Here is a 27,062-nt window from a genome sequence, read left to right as displayed (position 1 = left end):
GATCAGGAAAAAAGATGCTTGATTCTTTTTTCAGTCCTAAATTGGATTTCAGATTCCCATTTATCACTGATAATAGATTTTACGAAATACATAACCTATCTTATGAAATAACCTGAGTTAAAAGCATTTTAGGTTCTGATAAAGATCGTTAGTTAGTCTCGAGTGCAAAAAATAACAAGAACTCAACTGCAACAGACCTACATCAGTAATTGATTAAATTTTATGAAATATTCTTCACGATATCCAATCTTGATACTGGAAGACATTGCCAGCCCAACTCTTCTTCCATGAATTGGACAACGTCTTCAATAGGCAAGAAATCGGTAACTGCTAGAGTAGAGAAATTGGTTGTTCTTAGATGAAAACACGCTCCCATCAGATGGAGTTCACTAGGTTCCCAGGAAACCATGTGGTTTGAGAAATCCCAGTTTAAGGACAGCTGAATCATGTTTTAGGATACTATATTACACGACCTCGTAACTGAACTGAAACCCAAAGAGCAGTGGTTTCAAGAGCAGCTGGGCCACGGGAAGGGTTCGATACCATATATTTTATGAGTTTATAGCAAAAACTGCCTCATTGTTTCCTTATCTGATGTTTTAGTATTAACTGAAAGGTTCAATTGCTAAATATATTATTAATGTGCCTCAGAGTGCACCACTGTTAGGCAACCTAATGATCAACAAATAGATTTCAAGGGAGACTCCCTTTATTGCAAATCAAGAGTGGGAGTTGATAATTCAATTTTGGGCTTTCTGGGCTGCAGAACTCTACGAGTTGAACCATTCAAATGGTTGCCATGAATACTAAGGTATATCCAAGAGATATCTTCGAATTCATAGTAGCAAACAATTATGGACAGAATTTTCAACTCAAAAGGATCACCCAAGCGTGAATTTGTGAGACAAGTACCGACAGAAAGGAGTGACAACAATCCTCTTCTGACATGAACCCATTGAACTTGTTGAAGGGTATGCTTCACAGAGCATACCCTTCGTCCACCAAACATTCCATATAACCACTGCCCAGGAGATCTGGGAAGTAGTTGAAGAAACATTTAAAAAAAACTGGACCCAAACGCCATCAATCATTTTACTTCTATGCCTGACCTATACAGTGATGGTCTTAATAGTGAAACCTTGGTAAAGGCTGTTATCGGGTCATATCTCACCAATTTTGGGTAAATAATCCTAAGTATTACAAAATCAAAGCCTGAACACGTTATTTGGGAATGCTTTTTTTTTTAAATAGATAAAAGTGAAACCAGAAAGCAGGGGCTTTATTGGCGAGATGGAAGAATTAGGTATAAAATAACCATTTGCAAAATTTTCTTTGTTTAGTCACGAATTTGTCAAGAACAACGTAATGTATTTCCATTTTTGAAGTAGTAATATATTACTTAAAATAGCATTCGCTACATTTTATATTCAGTAAACATTTGGCGATTAAATGGACTGTTTAAAAGATAATTACATAAATGGAATAAATTCCTATTTACCGCAACATAAACTTGAGAAGGTGGGAGTGATCAACTTCTTTCTTTTGGGCTTCTCTTTCCATTTGAAGTTTCTGAGAACCATGGTTCAGCAATGGGTCCAGGCACAGTAGAATAGTCATTTTTAATGACATGAACATGACAGATTGGTCAAGATTCGTGGATTATGGCAGGATATCTCAGACTTGAGTGTCCCAGAAAATTATTCAAAATTTGAGTCACTGGGGTTAGTGTAAGTTACCTCCAGTAGGCTGATCTTCCTCAGGTATGGGAAAGTAAATATGAAAAAGGGCAACTGTACAATAAGCATTAATAATTATAACATTAATCTGTTGATTATATACGTCTATTAAACAGTAATTGTAGACTTATTGAGAAGTTTTTGTAGAGAGGTTTGACCAATTTTTCTGACCACATCTTATAGTTTATTTGGTTTAACTGCTATCATATATATTTTTTTTTTTTTACCCAGCCTAAATTCATCATGGAAGGATATTATCAGCCGACTTAGTCCTTTTTTGGGCAGGAAAATTGTCATGCCTAATCTCTACAGAAATTGCAAGTTAACTACTTCATCAAAGCAGAAGAATCGACTTGATAGACGTTCACCTGTGCATGTTAAGTGGTATGCCATTTCACCTTCCAGTTTGCAGAATCTGAAGAACTGAGAGTCATTTAGTCTTAACAGGTTTCAGATAACAGATTCTTATCAGGTTTTACTCCTTTCCTACCTCTGATGGTCTCTTGATTCAATAACAGTATAGTTTTTGCTGAAAGAGGGCCTCCTTTAAAGCAGCGTAGTGTGGAGTTTATTTGACATGGTCCAAGCAACCTGCACAGACCCAAAAAAAAGGCTGAAATAAAAAGAAAAAAATATTCATTTAAAATAATTTTGTTTATATCAGGAATCACAATCATCATAGGCATCCATTCCTGTCCAGCTTACAAGGCTAAGCCACTTATTTTTCTATTAATTGTCATGGCTACAATACATCATGAGTCTAAAATGACTTTTTAAATCTTTTTTTCTTACTTCTCATTCTTCATCGATTCCCCTGATTTAGTATGCCATTTATTCTGGTTATAGTCCCATTTCCTTATTACTGAATCAGCTTTAGGTTTTCTACAATAATTGTGTTCCATTACTACATTAATGTAACCCTCCAGCTGTTCAGAAGCTTCTCTCAACACTTTTATATTTGCGTTGTATTGTTGAGATCCAAATAATCCTTTATTGATCATCTTAAATATTAATTAGCAAGTAAGCCATTTGTTAACTATATATCGTAAAACAGAATATATAATTCATTGCTTAATTATAAGAATTAGTCACTCATAAAATTGTGAAATTATCATTAATTAATAATTTTTTCATCACTACAGCATAAATTTGCTTGAGGCGCAGGCAGATAACTTGTATTTCCACCCAACCATATAAATTAACTAAAACTTTATTTTCTCATGAACTATTTATTTGATAGATTTATTAATGATCTGCTCTGCTAATAATAGCCAACCTGATTTATTAATGATCTGCGCTGCTAATAATAGCCAACCTGATTTATTAATGATCTGCTCTGCTAATAATAGCCAACCTGATTTATTAATGACCTGCGCTGCTAATAATAGCCAACCTGATTTTTCTTTTAGGACTGCCAAGAATTACCCTAGGGTTTGGATGCCCTTTGCTTCCAAAACCTGTGATATCTTTGTCCTCAATATTTATAAAATTATTCATTTTTTTTACAGGCCAAACTATATCTGTACGGCACACTGCAGGTATGATATTGTTCGACAGATTGCATCCAAGTTTGGAATGAGGGAATCTCAAGAAAATTGGAACATTCTATGGAGTGATTACATTGTAACATGCGAAAGAATTAAGAATTTACGGAGATATCAGGTAAATTTGGATTGAAGTATCTATTATATTAAAATATTTTAATGTATTATTTTAGAGGGAAAGGGGGAAGGAGGGAAGTTGGCGGAAATTTAATTTTAGTTTTATTTAAAATCTCTACTGTCTCAATCAGAAGCATAGCTAACCTGTTAGTGTATCACTAATTCAGACACCATCAAAGCTATAAACTACAATATAACTGAAACACAAATAACTTAACACTAAACTTAAAGAATTAATTTAGCATTGCTACATTGTATTTGATTGGTCACAAAAATAACTAATGCACATTAAACTAAAGACAGCAAATCTCTTATCAATCAAAACATATTAAAGAATAAGGGAATTTGTATTACAATAGTGAATCAGTAACATTAAAACTATTGAAATAAAAAAAAAAAAAAAGTTAAATCAAAACATTAATATTATTTTATATTAGTTGAATAAATTATAAATGAAATTTATTTAAACAATTGAGAATTAACTACTGTTAATCAGTATGAAGAATATTTTATAAATATCCCTACATCTTTTTTTTTTGGGTTTGCAGAAAATCAATCACTTCCCTGGAATGGCAGAAATTTGCCGCAAAGATTTGTTAGCAAGGAATCTAAACCGCATGAGCAAGCTTTTTCCAAAAGACTATGACTTCTCACCAAGAACGTGGCTTCTACCAATAGAGTATGTTTTATTATTTTATTGTTAAAATTTGCAAATTGTTAAAAAGTTTATTTGTTTATTAAATTGGCTTATTCCCCCAAAATTTGCAATGGTAAAGTTTTTAGTAGATGCCTGTTGTGGATCAGGGGGGGTTTTATAAAAAAAAAGAGTATGTGTGCACTGATAGATGCTACAAGCAAACAGATTCAAACACAATCAAAGAGCCAAGCTTTCCCCTGGACTGGAGAAGTGTTGCCATCAACAATTTTATTCATGATTATAGTTATAAAGTAATTGCAGATGAACTATTAATTAAAAATCAAAAAATAATACTGATTTTCTACAATACCTAGTTTTATCACACGAAATGTTGATTTATTGGAACTTTTTGGTCTGATGGGCACTTAATATTTGGCTAGCTATAAGGACTACTGATTACTAAATTACAATATAATGAACTCCTATTATATTATATTAATATCACTCCAAAAACTAGCATTTTATATGAAACAACTGAGTGGTATTTTAAAATAATTATTTTCCAGACAGCACACTTGAATTTATAACATTGATGGGATACTTTACAGTGGAGCTAAGTACATTGCCACTAACTTTATGATAAATATAACTAAAGGTTTATTTTAGACAAATTACAACTTACTTTTCAATATTTTTTTTATACCTAAATCTGTGTACCAATGTCGATATAGTGTACCAAGACTATTAAAGTTATTTCAGTTTGTTATGGATACATTTTTGTTTTTAAAGTTTAGGAGAAGTAACTGAATACTCCAAAAGACACAAAAGCACGACATACATTTTGAAGCCAGATGTTGGTTGTAAAGGGAAAGGAATACAGCTGACAAAGACCGTGAAAGACCTAGTTAGTCTGGATCGTACTATCTGCCAAGTCTATGTTCCGAAGGTATGTAATTATTTGACAACTAAACAATAATATCGAAAAGACTAATGAAATCAAAAAGTTTATTATAAAAATTATATCTCACTTACCTTTAAATCATCAGTTTTTCTACTATCAGTTCTCTGTCGCCATTTACTAGAAGAAATTTTAAGAATTTATTTAATCAGCATTCTCCTTCATTGTTGCTTATGTTTTATTTTACTAAACATTTTTCATTTATTTAGTATCTATCTATATTACAATTTATCTTCATTTTTATAAATACTTTGTTTAATAGAACTAATAATCATATGTAGTATTACCTGTTTCAAAATCATAAAATCAAGTTGAACAAGTTCTATGGATATTGAGGGCAAAAGCCTTCATTCACTTAAACTGTTTTCATTACAGCCTTATTTGATCGATGGTTTTAAATTTGACTTGAGGGTTTATGTGTTGATAACATCTTGCGATCCACTAAGATTATATGTTTACAACGAAGGTCTAGTTAGGTGAGTACAAATATAATTGTTTAAATTTTCATCTATCATATATACTTAATATATATAATAAGCTTTTAGGGAACTAGGACTCAGAATAAAGATTATTTTTCAATCAAATATATATATATTGTAATATTCAAAATTCAAAATTATTCTGAAGTAAATAAAAGGAATTTTATATAGTTTTAACTTAATTCATTTATTTCTACATGTAAAGAATGTGTGAGGGTTCGCTATTGCAGGCCTAGTTCAAGATGCCTGTTAGGAATGATTGTAATTGTACGTATTAGATTATATAATGTATGTGTTGTATTGTATTGTATAAAATATGATAATTTTCTCTATCTCTAGTAATTAAAAGATGTAATAACATTGTTGAGTAACAGCATTCCCATTGATTTATTTAATAGATGATTTAATTTATAGTAAAATTCTTTATCAATGTTCTAGGTTCGCTACTAAACGTTATAAAGAGCCTAATAGAACAAACATGTGCAATATGTATATGCATTTAACGAACTACTCAGTTAATAAATTTAGCCGGACGTACATAGCAGATCCAGAAGAGGGAAGTAAGAGGTCAGCTAGTTTTATTACAATCACGATCCATGTTAAATCTAAAAGAATATAAAATTTTTAAAAAAAGTCTTTAATTTAAAGGAAATTGAGCACATTAAATGATTATTTGAGGAGACAGTTTCATGATGTTAGCAAGCTATGGGATGATATTGATGATGTCATAATAAAAACGGTTCTCTTAGCGCTACCTACATTGCAGCACAACTATAAAGCTGCTTTTCCAAGTCACCGTAATAGGCAAGCTTGTTTCGAACTTCTTGGATTCGACTTGATACTAGATAATAATTTAAAACCCTATCTACTAGAGGTAAGAAAAACTTAAATCAAAATTAATTTACTTCATACTTCATATTGGTAAAATCAGATTACAGTATAATATGCACCAAAATTAGATTCGGAGCTTATGATGTGTTTCAAAAAAATTATAAAAATTTATTCATAAAATACTTTTAATGGCCTCAAGTCTCTCTAATTTTAAGTATTAGAGGCCTTAAGTGTCTCAGATTAAAAATTTGTCAATATTTCACTAACTTTAGGACTGAAATTACGTCTCTGTAAAAAAAAAAAATCATACTTAAATGATCATTATGAAGTTATATTACAGGCACACTATCATACTTGCATGATCGTTAAAAACATTTTGGACAGGAAAATTCATTGATTTTATATGTGCATTTTTATTACATACTTCAGCAGACTCCAAACATTTTTTATCATTGCAACCTTCTTGGGCTAAATTAAATTTGTAAAAAAAATTTTTTTTGGCACCCTTGTTGAGTAAAAAACATTGTGGCACAATTATTCTGGGGACCATTGAATAGGACAAGAATAAAAAATAGTACAAAGTAAATGCTAGAATGCACTGCATATTTGCTACATTAATTTTATTCTTTGTAATATTTTGAGAAAATGGCATTCATTTGTGGCTCCCAGTTTGGGAACCACTGATATAATTGATAAGATCTAATTCTATTATAAAATGGACAACAATAATATTTAAATAATCATCAATATTAATATTTATTTAATTAAAAATTTAGCTTTTTAAATTTTATTTTTGCTAAGGACTGACACAAATTGATGTATATTTTTCAGGTGAACCATTCTCCTAGTTTTCATACCGATGCACCCATCGACCGGGAAGTGAAGGAAGCTTTGATTATAGACACCTTTAAAATTCTCAATTTACCAAAAAATATAAAACACAGTGTCATGATTGAGGATAAAAGGAATGTAACAAATAGACTTTTGAAGGATTTACAAAATACCCCAAGCTCTCCTTTGAGCAATCACAGGTTAGTGAAATTTTCATTTTAATTTTACGGTTATATTAGCTAAACCAAACACTGGCGATATCTATGTAGATAATGGGGTGATGCCGAGTAGAGGAATCATAAGAGAGGGGGAGATCGTGAGACAGTGACTGGTGAGGGATCAAGGTAATGCAGATTTGGATTGCACTTTCGTCAGTGTGTTCTAGATCAAAGACTTGGCAGGGGTCATCTTTACACATCTAGGGAAGGTGAGACGGCAGCCGAAAAGGAGATAATGGACAGTTCCGTATTCTGGCTGTACATCCAAGGTCTATGTGGGGTTTGAACAAAACTTTTTCTAATTTTTTTTTTGTTTTATGTTCCTTTTTTCTGTTGTGGAAGAGTGTAATTTAGTTAATCAGCTTAAACAAGGGCAGTTAAGTTAAGGTGAAGTCAACCTATAGGTTTTGTTAGTTTTACTGTTTTGTTTTTTTAATTGATAAGATATTCTTTTTTTTTTTTCTTTTCCAGTCTGTATACATGTATTTCTTTTCATTATTTAACTTTTGTTTACATAATTCAGTTATTATTTCCTATGCATGCATTGTTAATTTACTTGTTTTTTTTTTTGTTGTGCACTTGATATTATAAGAATTCCACAGGTGGGTAGGTATCACCCCTATATTTACTGTGTCTACATGTAAAGGTATTCGCCAGTGGTCATAGTCCGGTAATTGTTTATAATGGGGTATATTGCAGGTATATTGTGGGCATATGAGGGTTTTCGGTATTATTCCGGGATTTTGGTTATTTCCAAGGAAAAATAATATGGCGCCTTTATTTACATTTTTTTTCTCCTTCCTTTTTCGATTATATCTACTACATCAACTCACCCCTTCTCCGCTGAGTGTGGGCATTTAATATAAGTGTTAAAAATTAATTTCAAAAATTTACGGTTGTTTTATTTATTTATTTATTTTTTTTACTAAACACATTACAATTATATTAAATTCTTACAGAAAAGTTTTATGCTTAATGAACCTAAAATTTTCAAAATAGTCTTAATTTTTTTTTCAATCAATAAACATTAAATATAAGTGTAATAATTTTTCTGTCATTTTAAAAAATATATGAAGTTCAAAAATGGGGAAGAGCATGTAAATGTTTAAAAACATGAATTTATTTACCATGAAAATATTTTTAATTTTGATACATCCTATTTGACCTCTTTATTTTGTTTATTCTTATAATTAAATTTTCTGTTTAAAGAAAAAAGTATCATTTTACCTAAACTTTAAGAGTCTTATTCAATTTCTAATGTATGATTCAATTACTGTTTTATCTAGTGTGAAGCCAATTTCATCAGAAGAACAGTTAAAGAAATTGGAACTATATGAAAAAGAGCACAGAGGGAATTTCAGGAAAATTTACCCGAATCACAAGATGCACATGTATTCAGTGTTCTTCTGCCAAGGCACAAGCTCACTGTTTAATGAAACGTTTGCATCCCGTGCTAGAGAAAGGGTGTCTAAGCTAATGAAGGAAGGAATTCAGGTATATTTGTGTAGAACTTTTATCAATATAGTTGATACTTCATAATATTTTTTTTTTCATAAAAGATAAACATTGTTGACATTATATTTAATTAACAACTTTGCTTAAGAGAATGAGGTCAAATAGCAAAATGATATGAGGTCAAATAGCCTAGTGATGGTCATAACTCTGGGCGAGTATAGGCTCTGATGTCTTCTATAACTTTTGTTGTATACCTTACCAAAATTCACCAATTACAATTAAATAATCTATTAATATGATTTTGATGATTAATATTTATAGGCCTCAATTTTGGGTAGGATAACAGGAATGAGTGAACTGGATTCATGTTAAAAATATAGATCATCAAAATTGGCCAATTGCTATTTAATTGTTGTGCTTTGAATCTAGAAAATAATTTATAAATTCTTATGAAACTAATTCTTCCCTTTTATTATCTCTGTTTCTTACCCATTCATCTTTAACTATTCGGGATCTTTTCAACATCTTCAGGACTAAATTACCTTTTTGATTAGTTTCCTCATAAATTTTATCTATATAATTTTTATATCTTATCCTTATAGGATATCTATGATTTGTTCTAATTTTAAATCAAATTGTATTGTTAAGTTAGAAGTTTACAGATAGTTTAAGTAGGAAAAATTTACAGGTAAAATTAGAACAAATCATACATAGGATAAGATATAAAAATTATATGGATAAAATTAATGAGGAATATAATGTAATCCTGAAGATGGGGAAAAGACCCCAGAAGGCAGAAGACAAATAAATTAGAAATAAAGAAAATAAAAGGAAAGAATTATTTTTTTAAAAAAATTAATATATTTAAAAACAACTTTTCCATTAATGAATATAATTATTTTCTAGAAAATAATGAATGTAACAATTAATTAAAAAAATCTAATTAAAGCATTTATAAACAAATAAAACTATTCCTTATTGATAATAAATAAAAATATAGCAACAATGTTTTAGAAAGAAAAAACTTAAGCGTAACAAAAATGAGTTTAATGTAAATTAACTTATTCGGACAGCAGATTATAAAAAATAAGCAAACTTAATATGCGATTGCATAAAACTTTGGTATCTGAATAAGATATGCATATTATGTAATTATAAGAATAATATAATATAAATATTAGTTAAATTGAAAATCTAGTAGTGCCTAGTTTAAATTATTGAATACAAATAATTCAACTAAATATTAACTTAATTATAAGTAATTCTAAATTTGGGAATGATTAACATACTCTTTCATGAAATTTATTCTCTAATGGTGTTTTTCTATTATCATTCAGTTTTTCACTGGCTATTTTCCTCTTAAGACAAGTATTAAGCAATGATAAATGCTGATTAAAATTATCGCTTGCTAAAAAAAGTTATTGAATATTTGCTATAGAATAATATATTTTTATTTCCAATTTTATATAAAAACAATTAGTAATTAATGCAGGAATTTATTAGAATAAATTTTATTAATTAAATAAACTCCTAATTGTCATTTACATATTAAAAATATTTTGAAGTTTAATTTTATAGTTTAATATTAAAAAACATTTTAACAATTATATTTCAGGAAAGTGATATTGACAAGCTGAAACCTTTCGAAGCTATCACTCAGTTGACTAAAAGATCATTACCAGTAAGCTACAAGATTTAAGATGTAATTTGGAAATATTTTTATTTTAACCGAAAATATTTAATGTTTTATCATTATATGTTTGTTACCAAAGGTTTGATTGAAACTGTATGATTTGAGATGCTAAAACCAATGTTGTTTTTTAAAAGCCATGTTTATTTTTTAAAAACCATGTTCATTTTTTAATATTGTTAGATTTTCCAACATTTTATTAATTCCTGGGTTTAGTACAGGATAAAGGTAAATGCTCACCAGTTAGACATTACCTGTGATAAGCTTTTTTATCTCTATTATATAAAGAACTAACTTTTATGGCTCTTGGTTATTTTATAGGGTATTTTTTTTAATTTCTTTTTTTCTTTTTATATATAGTTTAATTACATCGGCTTCTGAGCAGCTTATAGATGGATATAATTATTTTTTTACCATAACTTTATAATAAAAAACAAACTTTTTTGTAGTTGCTTGTTATAATACTAACCAGCATCAATTATAACACAGGGTGAGTTAGTAAGAATGCCACAAATACTAGACATCTATTCTAGGCATACAAATAATTTTTAAGATTCAAGTATAATCCAATTTTGTTGATATATATAGAGAGAATTTCTCCAAAACAATTTGTCGTATTTAATAAAGATTTCAAAATAATATCACTGAGTTCTAAACATTTTCTTTTTAAATATGAATTCTGATTTTCTAAATTATTGTTAGTTTTCTTGAATATTGGTTGTAGTATTAATACAATATCAAATCGATTCATTCTTGAAATCAATTAATTCTTTATAATGGAAGGTGAATGAAGAAGGAATATTCAATAGTCAATATTTTTGAATATTTATTTAATACAAAGTAATATATGTTAGTAATAGTGTTAAAACTTGAAAACTGAACAAAAATTATTTGTACGTGTTCAGTAGACTATAGAAGCATGAAGCATTCCTTCCTACTCACCCTGTTTATAGACACTAATTTTTAATCACATCTATTAATGTGTGTGGTTTTGCTCCTGGGGTACAGCTAAATAGAAATTTAATATTATGACATCAATAAAGTTCCTGATAAATTGGATATCTCGGTATTGTGAGAATGTAATAGATGACCACCAAGTAGAGTTCAGTAGAGGAAGAGCATGCTAAACCAGATCCTAAAATAGATATTTGAAAAACAATAAGAAGTAAATTAGAATTTGTACGCCTAATTTGTCGATTTCAAAGCAGCCTATGATTCTATAGACAGAAACTGCCTTTGGAAGATCATGATTAAGCTGGGTATCCACGGCAAGTTGGTATGACTGACAAAAGCGTGTCCAAATGATCACCAAAAGTGCAGAGACCTGATACAAGAAGTATCTTAAAGTCTTTGAAGTCAGAACAAGTCTGAGACGAGGAGATGGATTCTCACCAATGCTGTTCACCTTACCCATAGAAAAAGAATTAGAACATCACCTGAAAATAGAGTGGTGCACGTCAGAACTTAAAATCTTGCCATACATAGAACACATTGCGGTCCTAGGAAGTAGGAAGTTTACATGGAAAAACTTGCAAAGATTCTAATAACAGAAGCAGAGAAAATTGGCTTGCAAGTAAATGAACATGTAACAAAGTATATGATTGTAATCCATGGTCCTAATGACATGGTCTGCATGGATAACAAATCTTTTCCAAAATTAGACAATTTTAAATACCTCAACTTCACAACAACCTCAATAAATGATCAACGTATTAAGATAGATCAGTGTATAATTAACATGAATAGTGCCTTCTTCTTTCTGTTAAGAATAATGAAATCCTGGGTTTACTGCTATGATAAAGCCAACTCCAATATAGAGCTGTGAGACCTAGGCTCTAACAAGTACCCTAGAAAAAAGAATTGAATGAAATTTGAATGGAAAGTCCTCCATATTATTACAGAATTGGGGTCAGAGCATGGAGGGGGGGAGAAGAACTGACAGTGAACAGCTTGCAAAGACTTGATAGTCAATATCTCATGATATGAAGGTAAGGAGGTTAAGATAGGCGGAACATGTGGCTTGAAGCAATCCATCAGGACACCTCTACACAAAAATGAATGCCAGTATAGTTGGCAAAAGACGATGTGGAAGGCCAAAAGCCAGACGGATAGAAAGAATCAATAAGGATGTGAAAGAGCAGCATGAAGCAAACTGGAAAGTAGTAGCCCAAGACACATAGAAAAGTTTGGTTTGGTCCGGACAGCCTAAGATCTACAAGATCTGTAGAATCAACCGAAAAAATATATATATATATTAATAAAGTAAATATTAATTTATACCTGATCCATTTTTAAGGAATTATGTGAAAATGAGGTAAATGTTTTAACCTTAGTTAAACAGCAGTTACTGAAAACTGCACGCAGATTCCGACTATTACAGCACTTACTAGACAAATGGTCTAAACTTCCAACATGTTACAAAAGACTGATCTACATGACAATAATAACCCCATCTGGACATACAGAGTGGAGCTTTGGGACTCCACTAAACCTTCAAATTCCTCTTGTATCCAATCCTTACAATCCAAAATCCTTTGTAAAATCCTCAATGCTCCTTATTTTGTTACTAATAAAACCATCCATAAAGACCTAAATGTTCCTTATGTAACCGATCTAGCTCGAACCCGATATCATTCCTTCCATTATAAACTCCCTAACCACCCAAACCCACTAATTTCTAACCTTGCTTCCTCTTCTATTCCTGGCAATCCTCCGAGGCGCCTGAAAAGAAGATGGCCTCGTGATCTTATATTGTAAAATGTTTTTAGTTCTACTACTGGGTAGTTTCTCTACATGCTGTATCATATCATTATGATCTTACTTCAAATTTTCTTTTTGTATTTTATATACAGTTGTAAATATCAATAAATAAAAAAATATATATATTTTAGCCTTAAGAGTGGACCTCTTTGCTAGGCTAGAGTTGAATTTATGACATAAATTATTTATAAGATTGATCTTCAGCTTTATAAGGTACTCTCATGTCTTCTGCTAGTAAACTGAGTTGAAGTGGTTTTATCCTACTTTATGACAGCAATTCTTCCTTGTTAGCTTTGTTTTCCAAATATATAAAACCTCTACAATCATTTTATGTTCTACATTCATCCATCCATTCATTCAAAACTAGATGCGTCGATTGATTTATATTTATACTCTTATAGAACTGCCTTCTTAAGCAAATCCTTAGTCATTAGTGTAATCTCCATCTGGAATTCCCTCCCCATCTCTATTAGCGAAGGAAACACTCAGTAGCTCATTTTGGCACTTCCTACTCTATCACTTGAAGGAATACAGGATGCTTTGTTTTCAACCAAATAGATGGAGCAGTTCATATAAGATAAATAATTTCATTCAGTCGAATATTTTGTATCATCAGATATCATGATATATCAGACTATCAGAGGTAAAGGAGCATAGAATTTCAATCCAACACATCTATTAAAGTAGTTTTAATTTTAAAAATAATTTGATTCAATATTTGAAAATAATGTTTATAAAATGTTCTAATGACTTCTGTTGGCTTGTTGACTTGTTTTGCCACCAGATACCATTGCCAATCCTTAAATACCATTTCAACATCCTTAATACCTGTATACTAATAGCCTGGTATGTTATTATCGAAGCTCTTCCACTACCAGCAATCATATTCTGTTCATACCTATATAATTATCATAATCATAGGACCTCTTCTTCTATCTGTCTGAGATTCGCAGACAATTATTACTCCCTACTTTAAGGATCCTCACCATTTGTGCTAAAAACGTAAAGTGGTTGGTTTAGGCAATTAATCATAGCTAGGGGATCTCATGGTCAAGCATGTTTGATCAAGGGTCCCAGAGATTCTGGTTCAGAACAGAGTGGGTTTGATTCACAACTAGCCGCAATTAATATTTATTTCTTGGGGGTTCTAAAAAATCAATCTCGACACTTCTACTACCTTAGAACGAGGTGGTAACCTCTAGGTAGTGATCAAAGGTTGGCAAATAGGGCCACTAGACCCACTAGCTGAACTGGTTACCCCATCAATACCAGTACTTAATGATATGCTTAAAAATAAATATAAAAATAAGAGTTCATGAAGCAGTTTTTATTAACTAGTTTTACCACTAAACTTATACTAGAGTTCAGTTTTCATATTTAAGTTAGTTAATTTTGGTATTAAAATACTTGACTGATATTAAATTTTTTATATTTCCCTAAAAGTTAGAGATGAATGAAATTGTTTAAGTTTGAGGTACTAGTGTAGAAGATGGTCGACCAAGAGCGCCGAGGTTGCGATTACAAGAAACACTTTTTCGTAACCTTTCTCATTGGTTTGATTAGTTTTCTTACATTATTTGATTCTTGGATTTAAACTTGGACAGTGAGTTGGTATAGATATCCGACTTGTTGAAAACTTGATTTAAAAAAAGTATCGATACTACAGCTTATCGGAAGAATCGAAAAGTCGTTAGAGTTGGCCCTCTAATCGATGATGATCCGTTGAGGCTTTGTTAATCTCTTGAGCGAGCGGAAGTCGACAGCTCTGATCCAGTTGGAGAAGTGATAGGTTTTCTTAAGCCCCAAAACAAATAAAATCATTAAAAAGAAAGACAATACATATAAACATGCTGATCGATTCTGAAACAGGGATCAATTCTAAGGAATGATTGCTAAAGTTTTTATATTCTCTGCTGTGTTGAGTTTCTGACAAATAAGTTCTACAACCACTTTTAACTGTCAAAAACCAAGCATGTGCCATACAGGTTTTGTGTTCCTACGATTCCGGTACCAATTATCAAACTCAAAAATTTGTTTCGACCAACATAAACGCCAATCTCATAACCGTTTCTAATGGTCAAACAGTCCCTAGATCTCAGCAAAGATCGTTCTCAGAAATAGGTATCGTTCGTACAGAACATTAATTACTAGGTGCTTTCAAGTTCTGGATTTACCATAGATACAAACGTAATAGGAATAATATAAATATAACCTGCATAATATAGATTTTTTAATTCTGTAATTAATTTAGTATTCAGAATTATTACTGCGTTAATTAGATCACAACTGTCAACTTCTTGCTCAAGAGATTAACAAATCCTTTTAGGTAAATGTCAAGTACTAAGTTGGCATAAATACATCATAACGATAGAAATTGCTATAAGACGAAGAAGATAGAAGTTACCACCAATAAAAAAAAAGTCACAATATGAGTAACAAAATTCGGAAGTGATGGTAAAGGTTATCGTGGAATGTTTCTCATAACCGCCTTCGACCAAGAACCAAAAGGGGACGTATGAATAGATTTAAAAAAATAAACTTATTTTTATTAAAAATTGCCATTTTCATGGATGTTTCAATTTCCACATCAGATCGAGAGCAAACTAACGCATCACTAAGTCGAAAATAAAGTCCGCCTAAATAATAAGTTGATTCTCCGCGTGTAGGCATTAGACAGCTTAAGGGTTGGCAACTTTACTTAATTAGCCAGGCAGCTTTATAGATTTACAACAAATTTCAACAAGGCCCATTAAGGACAACTTGGAGTATCGTAGAGGAGGGAAGGGAAGGTTAAAAATTCACCTGTTACTTTGTCTATAAACATATTTTTAAGACTCAGCAATAAACGAATTTTTAACCTTTACTCGGCTGTTAATACTCTTTGGAAGGGACGAGACGGCCGTGCGGGTTGGGGCGCAGGTTCCAGTGCGATCGGTTCGGAACTTTGTGGGTTCGATTCTCACCTGGGGCAGTTAACATTCATTTTTCGGCGATCCCGAGGAATGAATCTTGACACTCCCACCTTGGTTAGTACACGGCGGCAACTTAGGTAGCCGCCAGGGGTTGGCAAAAATGACCACTAGGCCCACTTGCCGGACTTCTTCCCCCCCCCCCACCAAATACCAGTACCAGTACTCTTTGGAACTCAATCATATTGATAGGCACAAACAACAGTCCTGATTTCAGCATTACTCAATTATAGCATTACTGTAATATTTCAAAATAACCCGAATTCTTCACGTTCTTTCATTATTTAGGTAACCAGGAAAGATTAAGTCGATAGCCTCACATTATAAGATAGGCAATAAAAGATTTGGAACCCATATGTACGAAATTGTTTTACCGCTGTGAGGACTTGAAAGATCCGGAACAAATCATCCTTTCACAACCAATCATAATAATCCCGGACAGTTTTACTTCCCCCCTCGGACAGCGTTCCTGATACTGAGCTCAATTTCTGACTGTCTAGACCTACTGTAACCATAGTTCTACTAAAGATTTTAGTCAGTTTAGACCAGTGGTTACCAACCACTATTTCGCAACATAATTTAGGAATGGTTCATTCCACCGCAACTCGACAGTTTCGAACATTGCCATCTCAGAATTTCTTCAATCTTTCACAGGTTTTGTGTAAGTTTCCTAGCCTTTATTAGCTTTTGCTGAAAATAAGGCGTTTGACAAATGATAGTGAACGGGGTTTCACTATTTTCCTACTAGTACCAAAAGGGTTCCACTGCCAAAATAAGGTTGAGAACCACCAGTTTAAACTATCAGGAATCTTCATATTTTTATTTATTCAGCCTTAACGTGCTATTTTAGAAAGATGTCTTGCTCATCTTGGGTATGTAGAAATTCAAATAATATCCTCTTTGTGTAAATCTGATGATTTCTTTCAATATTTCAATGCATATAAGAAAAATAAGTGACCCGAATTTTTTAATGAAAACACAATATTAGATGAACTTACTGTCTTGAACAGATACCTGCACGTTTTTATATTTTCTTGATTATTTTATTGTAACCCTGCGAATTCAAATTCATAATTTTTTTTCGCTCTCGTCAGTTTATACGTGAGTAATTCATTTATAATTGATAAGAATCAAAATTTAGAACTCATCTCGTTTCGAGAGTAGGGTTATACAAATCATCTCAAATCATTTGTTTCAGTAGTGTATTGTTGAAAAGTGTTATCCATAAGGTTTGTTCCAACACGAATCTGGCAGACGTAAGCGCAGTACGGCTTTCCGATTCAAATAATCCCATACCCTGCATGCGCCGGCCCCTTTGGTGATAGTTTTGAATCGATTATATATTTTAAGTGTAGTTATAAAATGTTTTTATTATCCTCAAGAACTAAATTATTTATTATACCACTAAACAAGCCCTGAAAAACTAAATGTTATTCAAACTTACTAGTCCATGTTTGCTATGGAACATTGGCGCAGCACGTGACAAGCGTTTTAAATCAAATAGATCATTAAAATAAACGTTACTTTATTTAAAAATTATAAATCCACTTTTTGACGAAAATAACATAGAACTATCGATATATATATACACAACTTTTGTAATAACCGAGGTAAATATTTGGCTGAGTATTGAGTACTCGGAGACCCGCATTATGACATGCGGGGTTGCTGGCATTTTTAATGGCAGTCCATTTGCAGTAAAAGTTTACTAGAACCTTCCCTCTAATAATAGGAACATAGTCTAGGCTAGTATGTATATTCCAAGACCTATTCTCTGAGCACACCTAGTTTCGAAGTCCTCCAGCTTTGAACTTGTACTTAATACGAAGTGCTTTTTCCACTCCTGAACTGCTTTTTAAATGTTTAAGACCAGTGTCCATAAAAGCCGATGCTAAAGGTGTTCTGTGAGACATCTATAATCCTGTACATTCTATAGTCTGTCTTCGACTCTTTCTAGTCGTATCGTTCGGGCCAAGTCGAATATCTCTCCTTCCAACATACTTCGCCATGTTGGATTAATTGGTTGGACATAAAGGCATTCCAAGTCTTTCCTGGAAACTAATAGCCATTGTCGATTCCATGGGAATAACTCCTGTAACAGTACACATGACAGCCTTTCTTGATCGAACTAATCTCAGATCTGGGGGGGGGGGGGCAATCGATAATGTCTCTTACCAGAGTAACACTAGTAGTAGTCCAGTTCTCTCTCTTGATACAGAGAACGTCAGGACAGAGGACATTTTTAGAACCATCTGCTGGCATCTCCAGATGAACTCGAACTCGCACCTCCTGTAGGTCACGATTTTACTTCTTGCGGCGATCAGTCGCTTTTATCAATGCAAAAGCGATGCTGCCTCACCTGACAAAGCTATCTTGCAGTGTGACCCACCATGGTCTACTGCCTCAAAGCCATCAGTCGAGCTTCCTCTAGTTAAAAAATATTGCAGCCATGAGCCTTCTCACTCCAAGAGCCTTTGGATACTTCTTTAGGATATCACATTACCAGAAAAATCACAGAACACAATAAATCCCACCAAACGCTCAGTGATTCCAAAACGACTTATCATGTAGATCATATCAACCTAAGGTATTAGTTTTGTGAAGAAAAATAATCATGGGATGATACTGTAAGTAACGTTTGTAATATGAGGACTTAGTTTTAGTCTACCGTTTCTTTAATCTAGCCACTTTCTGGATCATCAATATAGACATGTTTCTGATAATATAAATATCATTTTAAATTTAAGTTAAACATAAGGATTAAAATAAATTCCAATAAGTCCCATAAAATCAATTTATCTTTGCAAACCTATGACTTCCTGCCCTACAGTATCCTTTAATAATACTCCACATATTACTGTCAAACAGATCCACTACTTAGGACTACATCTGAATAAACAACTAACTTGGAATCCTCATACAAGCTCGTCAATTCAGACTATTACTAGACTTACTAGACAAAAGGTCTAAACTCCCAAAAAATTGAAAAACTCCTTCATGCTCCTTACTTTGTCTCAAATCAAGTCATCCACGAGGAGTTCATTGTTCTATATGTTGATGATCTGACTAGAACCCGATACCAATCCTTTTATTATAAACTCCCTAACAACCCAAATAAGGTTGTTAACCTTGCTTCTCCTAAAATACCTGATAATCCTACTAGGCATTTGAAACAAGGACGGCTTCAAAATCTACTCTACAAATGTTATTGAAGTTCTACCAATGGGTAGATTATCCACAAGTCTATATCATGTCATATGACTCACAACATGTTTCCTTATTGTATATATTATAATACAGTTGTAAATATCAATAAATAAAAGTTAACAAAAAATTAGATTGGTAGATTTACCAGGACGTGAGCCAATAAAGGTCTGAGGTCCGAGATATATATTAATCTTTCTTCAGTAGAATATGCTTTATAAAAGCATTGAAACTGTAACCAATAAAATACCATTAATTTATTTATTTTTTCTTGATGTAAATTAAAATATTTTATGATTTGTCTAAGGTACATTCCAATATTTCGCCAACTATATGTGAAAGAATTACATCTCATAATAAGGTAAATGTTTAATTATATTATTTGATTTATTAGTATTATATTAAAATAATAAAAATTATCATGAAAAAAAGTGTGACAACTCGAAAATTTACTGGAATGTTCATTCATTTAGGTATTACTAATTCCAAAAAATGTATTTTAAAAATAAGTGTTACTGTCATAGATACCAATTAACTAATCCCATTTATATAAATTATATATACATTGAAATGAAATGAAATAGCCTTTTATTTATGCAATAAATTAAAATCATACAAAATACAATATAAACATTTAAAGAAGACAGAAAAAAAAAAGTGACAAAACATTAACTTCTATCAATTTTCTTTCCTTCTTTCTGTATCCTTTCCTGCATGAGCCTTCCTTTTCGGAAGTAATTGTCGGCACTTCCCGGGGTGACCAGCCTTATTGGGAGGCGAGTTCTTTCCATTTTTCCTTCCAGGCATCCCTGTCCCAAGCAGCTCTCCACCAGAGGAGTCCTGCCATCCTCTTGAACATATTGCTCCATTATTTCTTTTGACGCCCTCTTCTTCTTTGAAGGTCGTATAGAGTCTATTCTGAGGCAATTTTTGACCATCTGTCATCTATGCACCGAAGATGCCCTGCTCATTTCCATTTCCCCAATCTTTTCATCTTCAGTGTGTCAGTGAGTCCTGTTTCTTTCTGGATCCAAGCATCTTTTATTCGATCCCTTTTCCTCACATATGTATATTAAGTATATATTAATGTATTATAACTATAATAAGGGTTAGCCAATGCAGAAGTTCCATGCCAATATGATTAATAACCATTAATTATATACCTCTCTCCACTGAACAACACAAAAACCTGAATCCATAGTATGAAACCGAACACTTCCATCCACATCTTAGCCTATTCTTTTATGTTTATCCATCTATATTGAGAAACTACATATTTATTCAATGAGCTACTCATTTTTTCGAAATACTTGGCACAACCTATTCAACACCTGGCATAATCTCCAGAATACTGGGTTATACAGAACAATTAATTAAAAAAACTATTAATATTTTATGAAGGCTTAAGGTATGGAAAATAATTAATATGTCAATATATATTGTATAATAATTTTATTTTTATAAATATTCTAGATCCGAGACGCATTGAGCTTGCATTCAAATTTACCTTCATTGCTTCATGAGAAGAAAAGAATAGAAGAAACATCGCATTGGAGTAAATTTACCAATGAACAAAACAAGAGTTTTTTAAAAAAGGTAAAGTTTTATTTTTTATTTTTTTTTAGTATTGAAAAGGAAAGGCTATATAAAATTTATGAATCTTTCGAGGTTTTTTAGTTTGAAAATAGTTATGTAATATTTATACAAAGAACCATATCTGCTCTGTTTTTAAGGGTAAAAAAACAACAAAACGAGGACATTGACTCCCTTATAATAGGACAGAATTATAAATCATTAATAAAATACAAAAATAGGAACATAGACAGAAAAATATCTAAAAAAAATTACATATAACTAGGAATAAATTATATGCATTAAGTACCATAAAAGGAATTGATTCAGCCAGGTTTTAAGTTTTTTCCATACAATTTCTTTATTTACCAATATAATGATGAATTTATTTTCTTTTTAATCAGACGAGAACATTATTGTAAGATAACATTAGATGAGATTTTCTTTTTTTTTAATGGAGGCCTAGAAAATATATTGGCCCCTAGCACCAAATGGTTGCTATACCACAGTTCATGATTCATATAGTATATATACGTTCCATTTCACAGCCGCTAGAAATTTACATATAGTATACTATGTATACTTTTCAATTGTTTCAAATTTTTCTTCAGTTTCATTTCCATCGTATTATCTAATTTTGACAATATTTATATTTAATCTCTATTGATCTTATCTATAATTTTACTTCATGATCTTCCTTCTTCTACTGCTGAGCAGTGTGAGGTAACTTTCAATAGAGCCTGAGCCATATGCACCAGTACCTCTTTTTCCACTCAAACCTTGTCCGTCAAAAGCCTCTTACAGTCAGTACTTCATCATCAAATCTTCCTGGAACTTTCTTGGGGCCTCTTCCTCTCTATGACAGCTTTTTAAGTAGCTCTGGCTTTAAGATTTTCTAATATTCGATGAACTAAACACCTTAGGAGACATTTTTCCAGTATTTTCTCGATAGGTATTATATCAAGACTTGTTCTGATCATAGTGTTTCTTATATGGTTTCTTCTTAACTTGTCTTGTCCTTCAAACTTCCTTTGGTACCTCATTTCCATTGGTTGGATCTGATATTTGTATATAATTGTATTATAAAATAAGGATCAAACATTCACTTCCACGGATCAGAATTGGGAGGAACATCTTTTTATACACTATCTTTTTTAGTACACATGGAAATTTTTTGAAGCCTTTCTTTAGAGAATTAACATCTCCCCGGATCTATCTGCCTCATAATTTTTCTTCATATCCTCATAAACTTGGTTTTGTCTTAATTGATTACCATATAAATGTTATTTAACTCTTCTTGTATGATATTAAGGATTTAATCTAAGTCTCTTCAATTCTTAAAAACACAACCAGGTATTCAGCAAACTCTAGTCTTGTATAAAGTACTTGCTGGAGTCTTCAGGAACCCAGGTGAAACAATCTCATGCTTGGTTTGGATCTTTTGAGTATGGGCCTAGCGCCGATGTTGATCAAGAACGTTTTAGAACTGAGTTGTCATGTCCGGAATACACATTATTTACACTTTTATGGTTGTATCTTGGTTTTCTTAACTTTGGTGAAGACAGCATAGGCAGTGACATCAGCACAAATTAATAGAAGCATTAAACTTCATGAGTTTTGACCATCAATGATACCTTCATTACTAAAAATTAAATATTATTCATTGTTTATTTCAGGTAAATGAATATGCAAAGCAGGTTAAGATAAAGCAAGAAATGAATAAAACACAATTAATATTCAAGCAATCAAACACTGAAAAAGTGCCGATGTCGTTAAATAAAAGTGTTAGTAAATACAATGCTGCTTTGGACTGCACTTGCGATGTAAGTATTAATAATAATTCTTAACAGAAAAAAAAGTAGTTTTTAATTCTACTTATAGTAAATTTTTGGGGGGAGAGGGAGAGGGATGTTACTTGTGATGTTTAATGACCCTCTGGGTCTAAAAACTGATTTTTATGAAAATAAATTGTATTATCATTGTAATCTATTTTACTATCCATCAATAAAAATAAAAACATATATAATCTTGTCTCTAATTCTAGTGTTATTTCTTCTCTATTATTTGATGTTGTTTACCGACCAACCCGTATTTCATTTGATAACCCCTTCAAATCCTATCATTGTCCTACTGGTTTCCTCTTATTCCAATATTATCGCTGGTGATTTCACTACTGACAAGGTTTCTGAATCCAGTGGTAAATCCTTTCTTACTGAAGTAGTATTTTCCCTCAATCTTTACATTGTTCCTTTTTATCCTAAACAATCCTCTGACACATGGTTAGACCTTTTGATTAGTGACTCTCTTGTAAAAATCCTCTCCTCTTCACATCATACTCCATTCCCTTTCTCTCATCTTACCGTCCAATACTGATCCAAATATCGTATGACCTACCAGTCCTAAATCATATTATATTGTAGCTTGGACCTTCTTTCCTATGAATCCCTTCACCTGACCATCACTCTGTTCAAAGGGACACTATATATTCCTATAACTTGATCAATCCTATTCTCACCTCACATCTGCAGTCCATGTTAGACATTCATGCTCCTCACAAAATCCAAACCTGGGCCGCCTGTTGCTCAGATGGTTAGACCTAGGCCTATCGTTCTGAGATCTGCGGGTGGCGCTGGTTCGAATCCGGCCTGGGGTGTTGACTTTTTTCATTAAGTGGCAGTCCCACAAAATGTAAAACTTGACCCCCCAATAACCTGAATTTTTTCCACGAATCCTATGACAAACTACTAACCACCATTATAAAATCCCAAATTAACGACTATGGACCTGATTACATTCCTCTTAAATTGATTAAATACTGTATCCCAGTCCTTACCCGGTATTCTACCACATATACAATTTTTCCTTGCAAAATTCCACATTTTCTACTCCTCAGAAAATGACTTTAGTTTGACGATTAAATGAAATTCTAAATCCTTCCTCACCTAACAACTTCAAAACCGCTAGGACTTTTTTCTTTTAATAGAGGTTAATTATCTTATGATTTATGGATAAGCTATTTTATTTTTCTATTTCTATTTTAAATGTTCTGTTAATTATTGCTGTTTAGTTTCTGTTTCTTTTCCCATTTATTATTTTAGTTATATTTTATGATATTTTATAATTTCATTTTTATTTTTTACTCTAAGGCTCTAAAACTCATTTTTGATACCTGTAATATTCTAAAGGGACTAGTTCCAGAATAAATAAAAAAATATTATCATTATTATGTTAAGACCTTCTAAATATGACAAATTTAAGGGAAAATGATATTTACTGCATTTTACTTAATTATTTATGGGAATAAATAATTTTAATTTATGATCTTAACATCCCATTCGTTGCAGATTTGGCCCAAAACAGATATGCGTCTTTTCATTCCAAACTCCTTACCCATCCTAACCCATTAATTCTTAATCTCTCATCTTTAAAAATCCCTGATAATCCTCCGAGGCATCTGAAAAGAAGATGGCCACGGGAGCTCCTAATTTAAATTAATGCTTGAGGTACCACCAATGGGTGATTCCTTCCCAAGATTTGCAAGTGTAAATGAAACATACAACATATTTACTTATTGTATTTATGATTTGTATAGTTGTAAATCACATTAAATAAATAAATAAAAAAAAATTAAGATTAAAATGTTATTTATGTATTAGGAATGTGATAAAGACAGCATCAGTTCCTCATTTCATTGGAATATCCATTTTGGAGTAAATAAAAACCAGTACAAAATCGACTCATTTCCAAAGTAAGTAATAATTTATATTCCAGTTTATTTTCATTTTTATTTTAGATAGAATAGCTTCCTCACAGAGGTTTGAAAAGAAATCACTTAGTTCATGAAGTAGTTACACAGTGAATGTTCATTAATGAGAACAAATAACTTTAAAACTGAAAGTATGCTTGTTTAGTTTTTTAGGGCATCTATCTAAAGACCTGCTGATATACCATGGTATTCAGGTCTGATTTATAAACTAATGGTTGCTAATCAAAATTCTCCATAACCATGCAACAAATATATATTTGTATATATGGAGCGATCTGGGATAAGAGCCTTAACACATAGAGGAGAAGAACTAACAGTGAACTACTTACAGAGACTGCTCAATCAATATCTCACAATATGAAGGTGAGGAGGTTAATATGGGCAGGATATGTGGCTTGAAGGAAACCATCGCCTCTACAAAACAATGAATGCTAGTATAGTAAGCAAGAGACCACGTAAGATGCTAAAAACCAAGACATGATAGACAGAATCAATAAATGCGAAAGAGCTGCATGCAGCAAATTGGAAAGCAGTTGCCCAAGATAGGCAGGTGTGGAGAAGGCTGGTTTGGGTGGCCAAAGATCTACAAGGTCTGTAGAGCCAAAAAGAAATAAAATAATTATATATATATATATATATATGTATCTGCTTAACGTAATTAAGTACATTAAGCAAGATGAAGAAAGAAACGGGGAATCTCAAGTCGAGACTGTCTCAATAGAGATGAATGTAGGAAAAAATTAAGGAGGATAAAGGTCCTTGTGGGTGCCAGAGAGGTGAGAAAGGGGAGAGTATTGAGAGAAGAAGAAAGAAGAGTGCAGTCTGTAAGAATGAAGAAGAGGTGGGAAGAAAGGAAAGTTGTGTGTGTGGGGAAAGTTGGAAAGAAATGATATTTGCATGGTCTATAAGGCCATTTCATGTTAATATATATATGATCTTAAAGGATTTTTAGTAAGGGTATACAATATTGATAGAGATTCCTTCCTGGATCCGAGTTTGTGCCCAGCTGTGTTTATTTATTCTGTTACTTCAGCTGTGGATCAACCTTCTGAGACCTAGTCTCAAAAAAATGGGTACCCTTTAATTAGGGGAAAACCTGGAAGGTTGAACATGATACTGACCATAGCACCTCCCTGCACAACCTTTCTCATAAAGTACTAAACTAAAGAACCTTCAGAAGCTGTAAGGGGAACTTTTTTAATAGTAGAATATAATAGAAGACGTAAAATTACTTTTAAGCCTCTTTTTTCCACACTATCATTGCAAATAAATATTTAAATAAAATACTTATCAATTTTTTCATGAATATTATTTCTATAACAATTTCTTATCTATATTGATAAACTGTAGGATGTGATTCACATTTAAATTAAAAATTCGTAAGCAGATGAGTAATTAATTAAAAATTGGCATGATAACTCCAAAGATGACTAATAAAACCTGCTCGACTAATATTCTTGTATGCTCTGATGATACAATCGATTGTACCACATGCAACTATTTGGAATAACATTAACAAAACAGAAATAAAATAAAAAATTCCTGTAAAATAGTTTACATCACAAGGCCAATTTTAATTCATTATTAATTGTATTAAAAAAAAAAGTTTTGAAAGAATGTTATTCATTGATCTGGTAGGTACAGAAGAACTAATTTTTAAACAATGGAGATTTGGCAAAATGGATCTAAATTATTAATCACATAGGAGAATGGGTTTTTTGTTATTATTCAAAATTAAAGTTTTTCTTTAATTAATAATTAATATATATTTACTTATTAATAAGCTTTTATTAAATATTCTCTCATATACCATAATTTCTTTTGTTTTTAAAAGTTACAAGAGCTGAGTCATTGTTTATGTAGATGAAAAGAGGTTGTGCAAACAGAAATTAAGATATAGCTACCGGTGAAGCAACTTTACATCATGGCGGAGAAGATAAAAGGAGATTGATAACTTACATCAAGATCATCTCCAAAACCTATGAATACATTAGCTACTTAACATTTTATAAAAGTTATTTAAATAAATTGTTTTCCATTTTTTTTTTTTTTACAGTTTCGAGAAACATAATTGTAAGACTAAAAACAAAAATATTTAATTAATTCTAGGGAAAAATAGAATTTATCCATAACCCAGAAGCTTATATCAATCTTAACCATTAAAGTAACTTTATAGTTATTTTATATGTTCAATTTGGATTTTTCTTGACTATATTCTCGATATGGTGCCATGGGTAGTCACCCTTACTTTGTTGAATACTAAAATCTCCTAAATATCTAGAAAATAAATGTATA

The 27,062-nt window shown here is 31.8% G+C and overlaps 1 protein-coding gene across 13 annotated transcripts in view; it reads left to right on the top strand.

Annotated features, from left to right (window-relative positions):
- Positions 1–26,811, top strand: part of LOC106692383 (tubulin polyglutamylase TTLL6) — a 37,960-nt gene extending 11,149 nt beyond the window's left edge. For 7 of the 13 annotated variants that reach the window (XM_024358515.2, XM_014438307.2, XM_014438305.2 and 4 more), the window contains 15 exons: positions 1,968–2,120; positions 3,245–3,398; positions 3,946–4,076; positions 4,824–4,980; positions 5,368–5,468; positions 5,910–6,038; positions 6,120–6,345; positions 7,134–7,333; positions 8,638–8,845; positions 10,422–10,487; positions 19,737–19,790; positions 20,903–21,025; positions 22,678–22,824; positions 24,658–24,749; positions 26,602–26,811. In XM_024358515.2, coding sequence (XP_024214283.1) covers positions 1,968–2,120; positions 3,245–3,398; positions 3,946–4,076; positions 4,824–4,980; positions 5,368–5,468; positions 5,910–6,038; positions 6,120–6,345; positions 7,134–7,333; positions 8,638–8,845; positions 10,422–10,487; positions 19,737–19,790; positions 20,903–21,025; positions 22,678–22,824; positions 24,658–24,749; positions 26,602–26,614 — 1,954 coding nt within the window. In that variant the 3' untranslated portion in view covers positions 26,615–26,811. Of the gene's footprint in view, positions 1–1,967; positions 2,121–3,244; positions 3,399–3,945; positions 4,077–4,823; positions 4,981–5,367; positions 5,469–5,909; positions 6,039–6,119; positions 6,346–7,133; positions 7,334–8,637; positions 8,846–10,421; positions 10,509–19,736; positions 19,791–20,902; positions 21,026–22,677; positions 22,825–24,657; positions 24,750–26,601 lie in introns of those variants that run through there. The other 6 variants (XM_067047036.1, XM_024358516.2, XM_067047037.1 and 3 more) reach the window with 4 other exon arrangements.
- The last annotated feature ends 251 nt before the right edge of the window (positions 26,812–27,062 follow it).

The sequence above is a fragment of the Halyomorpha halys genome, unplaced genomic scaffold, assembly GCF_000696795.3.
Source record: "Halyomorpha halys isolate HHAL.00 unplaced genomic scaffold, Hhal_1.1 Scaffold54.1, whole genome shotgun sequence".
In the NCBI taxonomy this organism is placed as follows: Eukaryota; Metazoa; Arthropoda; class Insecta; order Hemiptera; family Pentatomidae; genus Halyomorpha; species Halyomorpha halys.
Note: the sequence above shows the minus strand (reverse complement) of the source record. Positions and strands in the feature narration are given on the sequence as shown.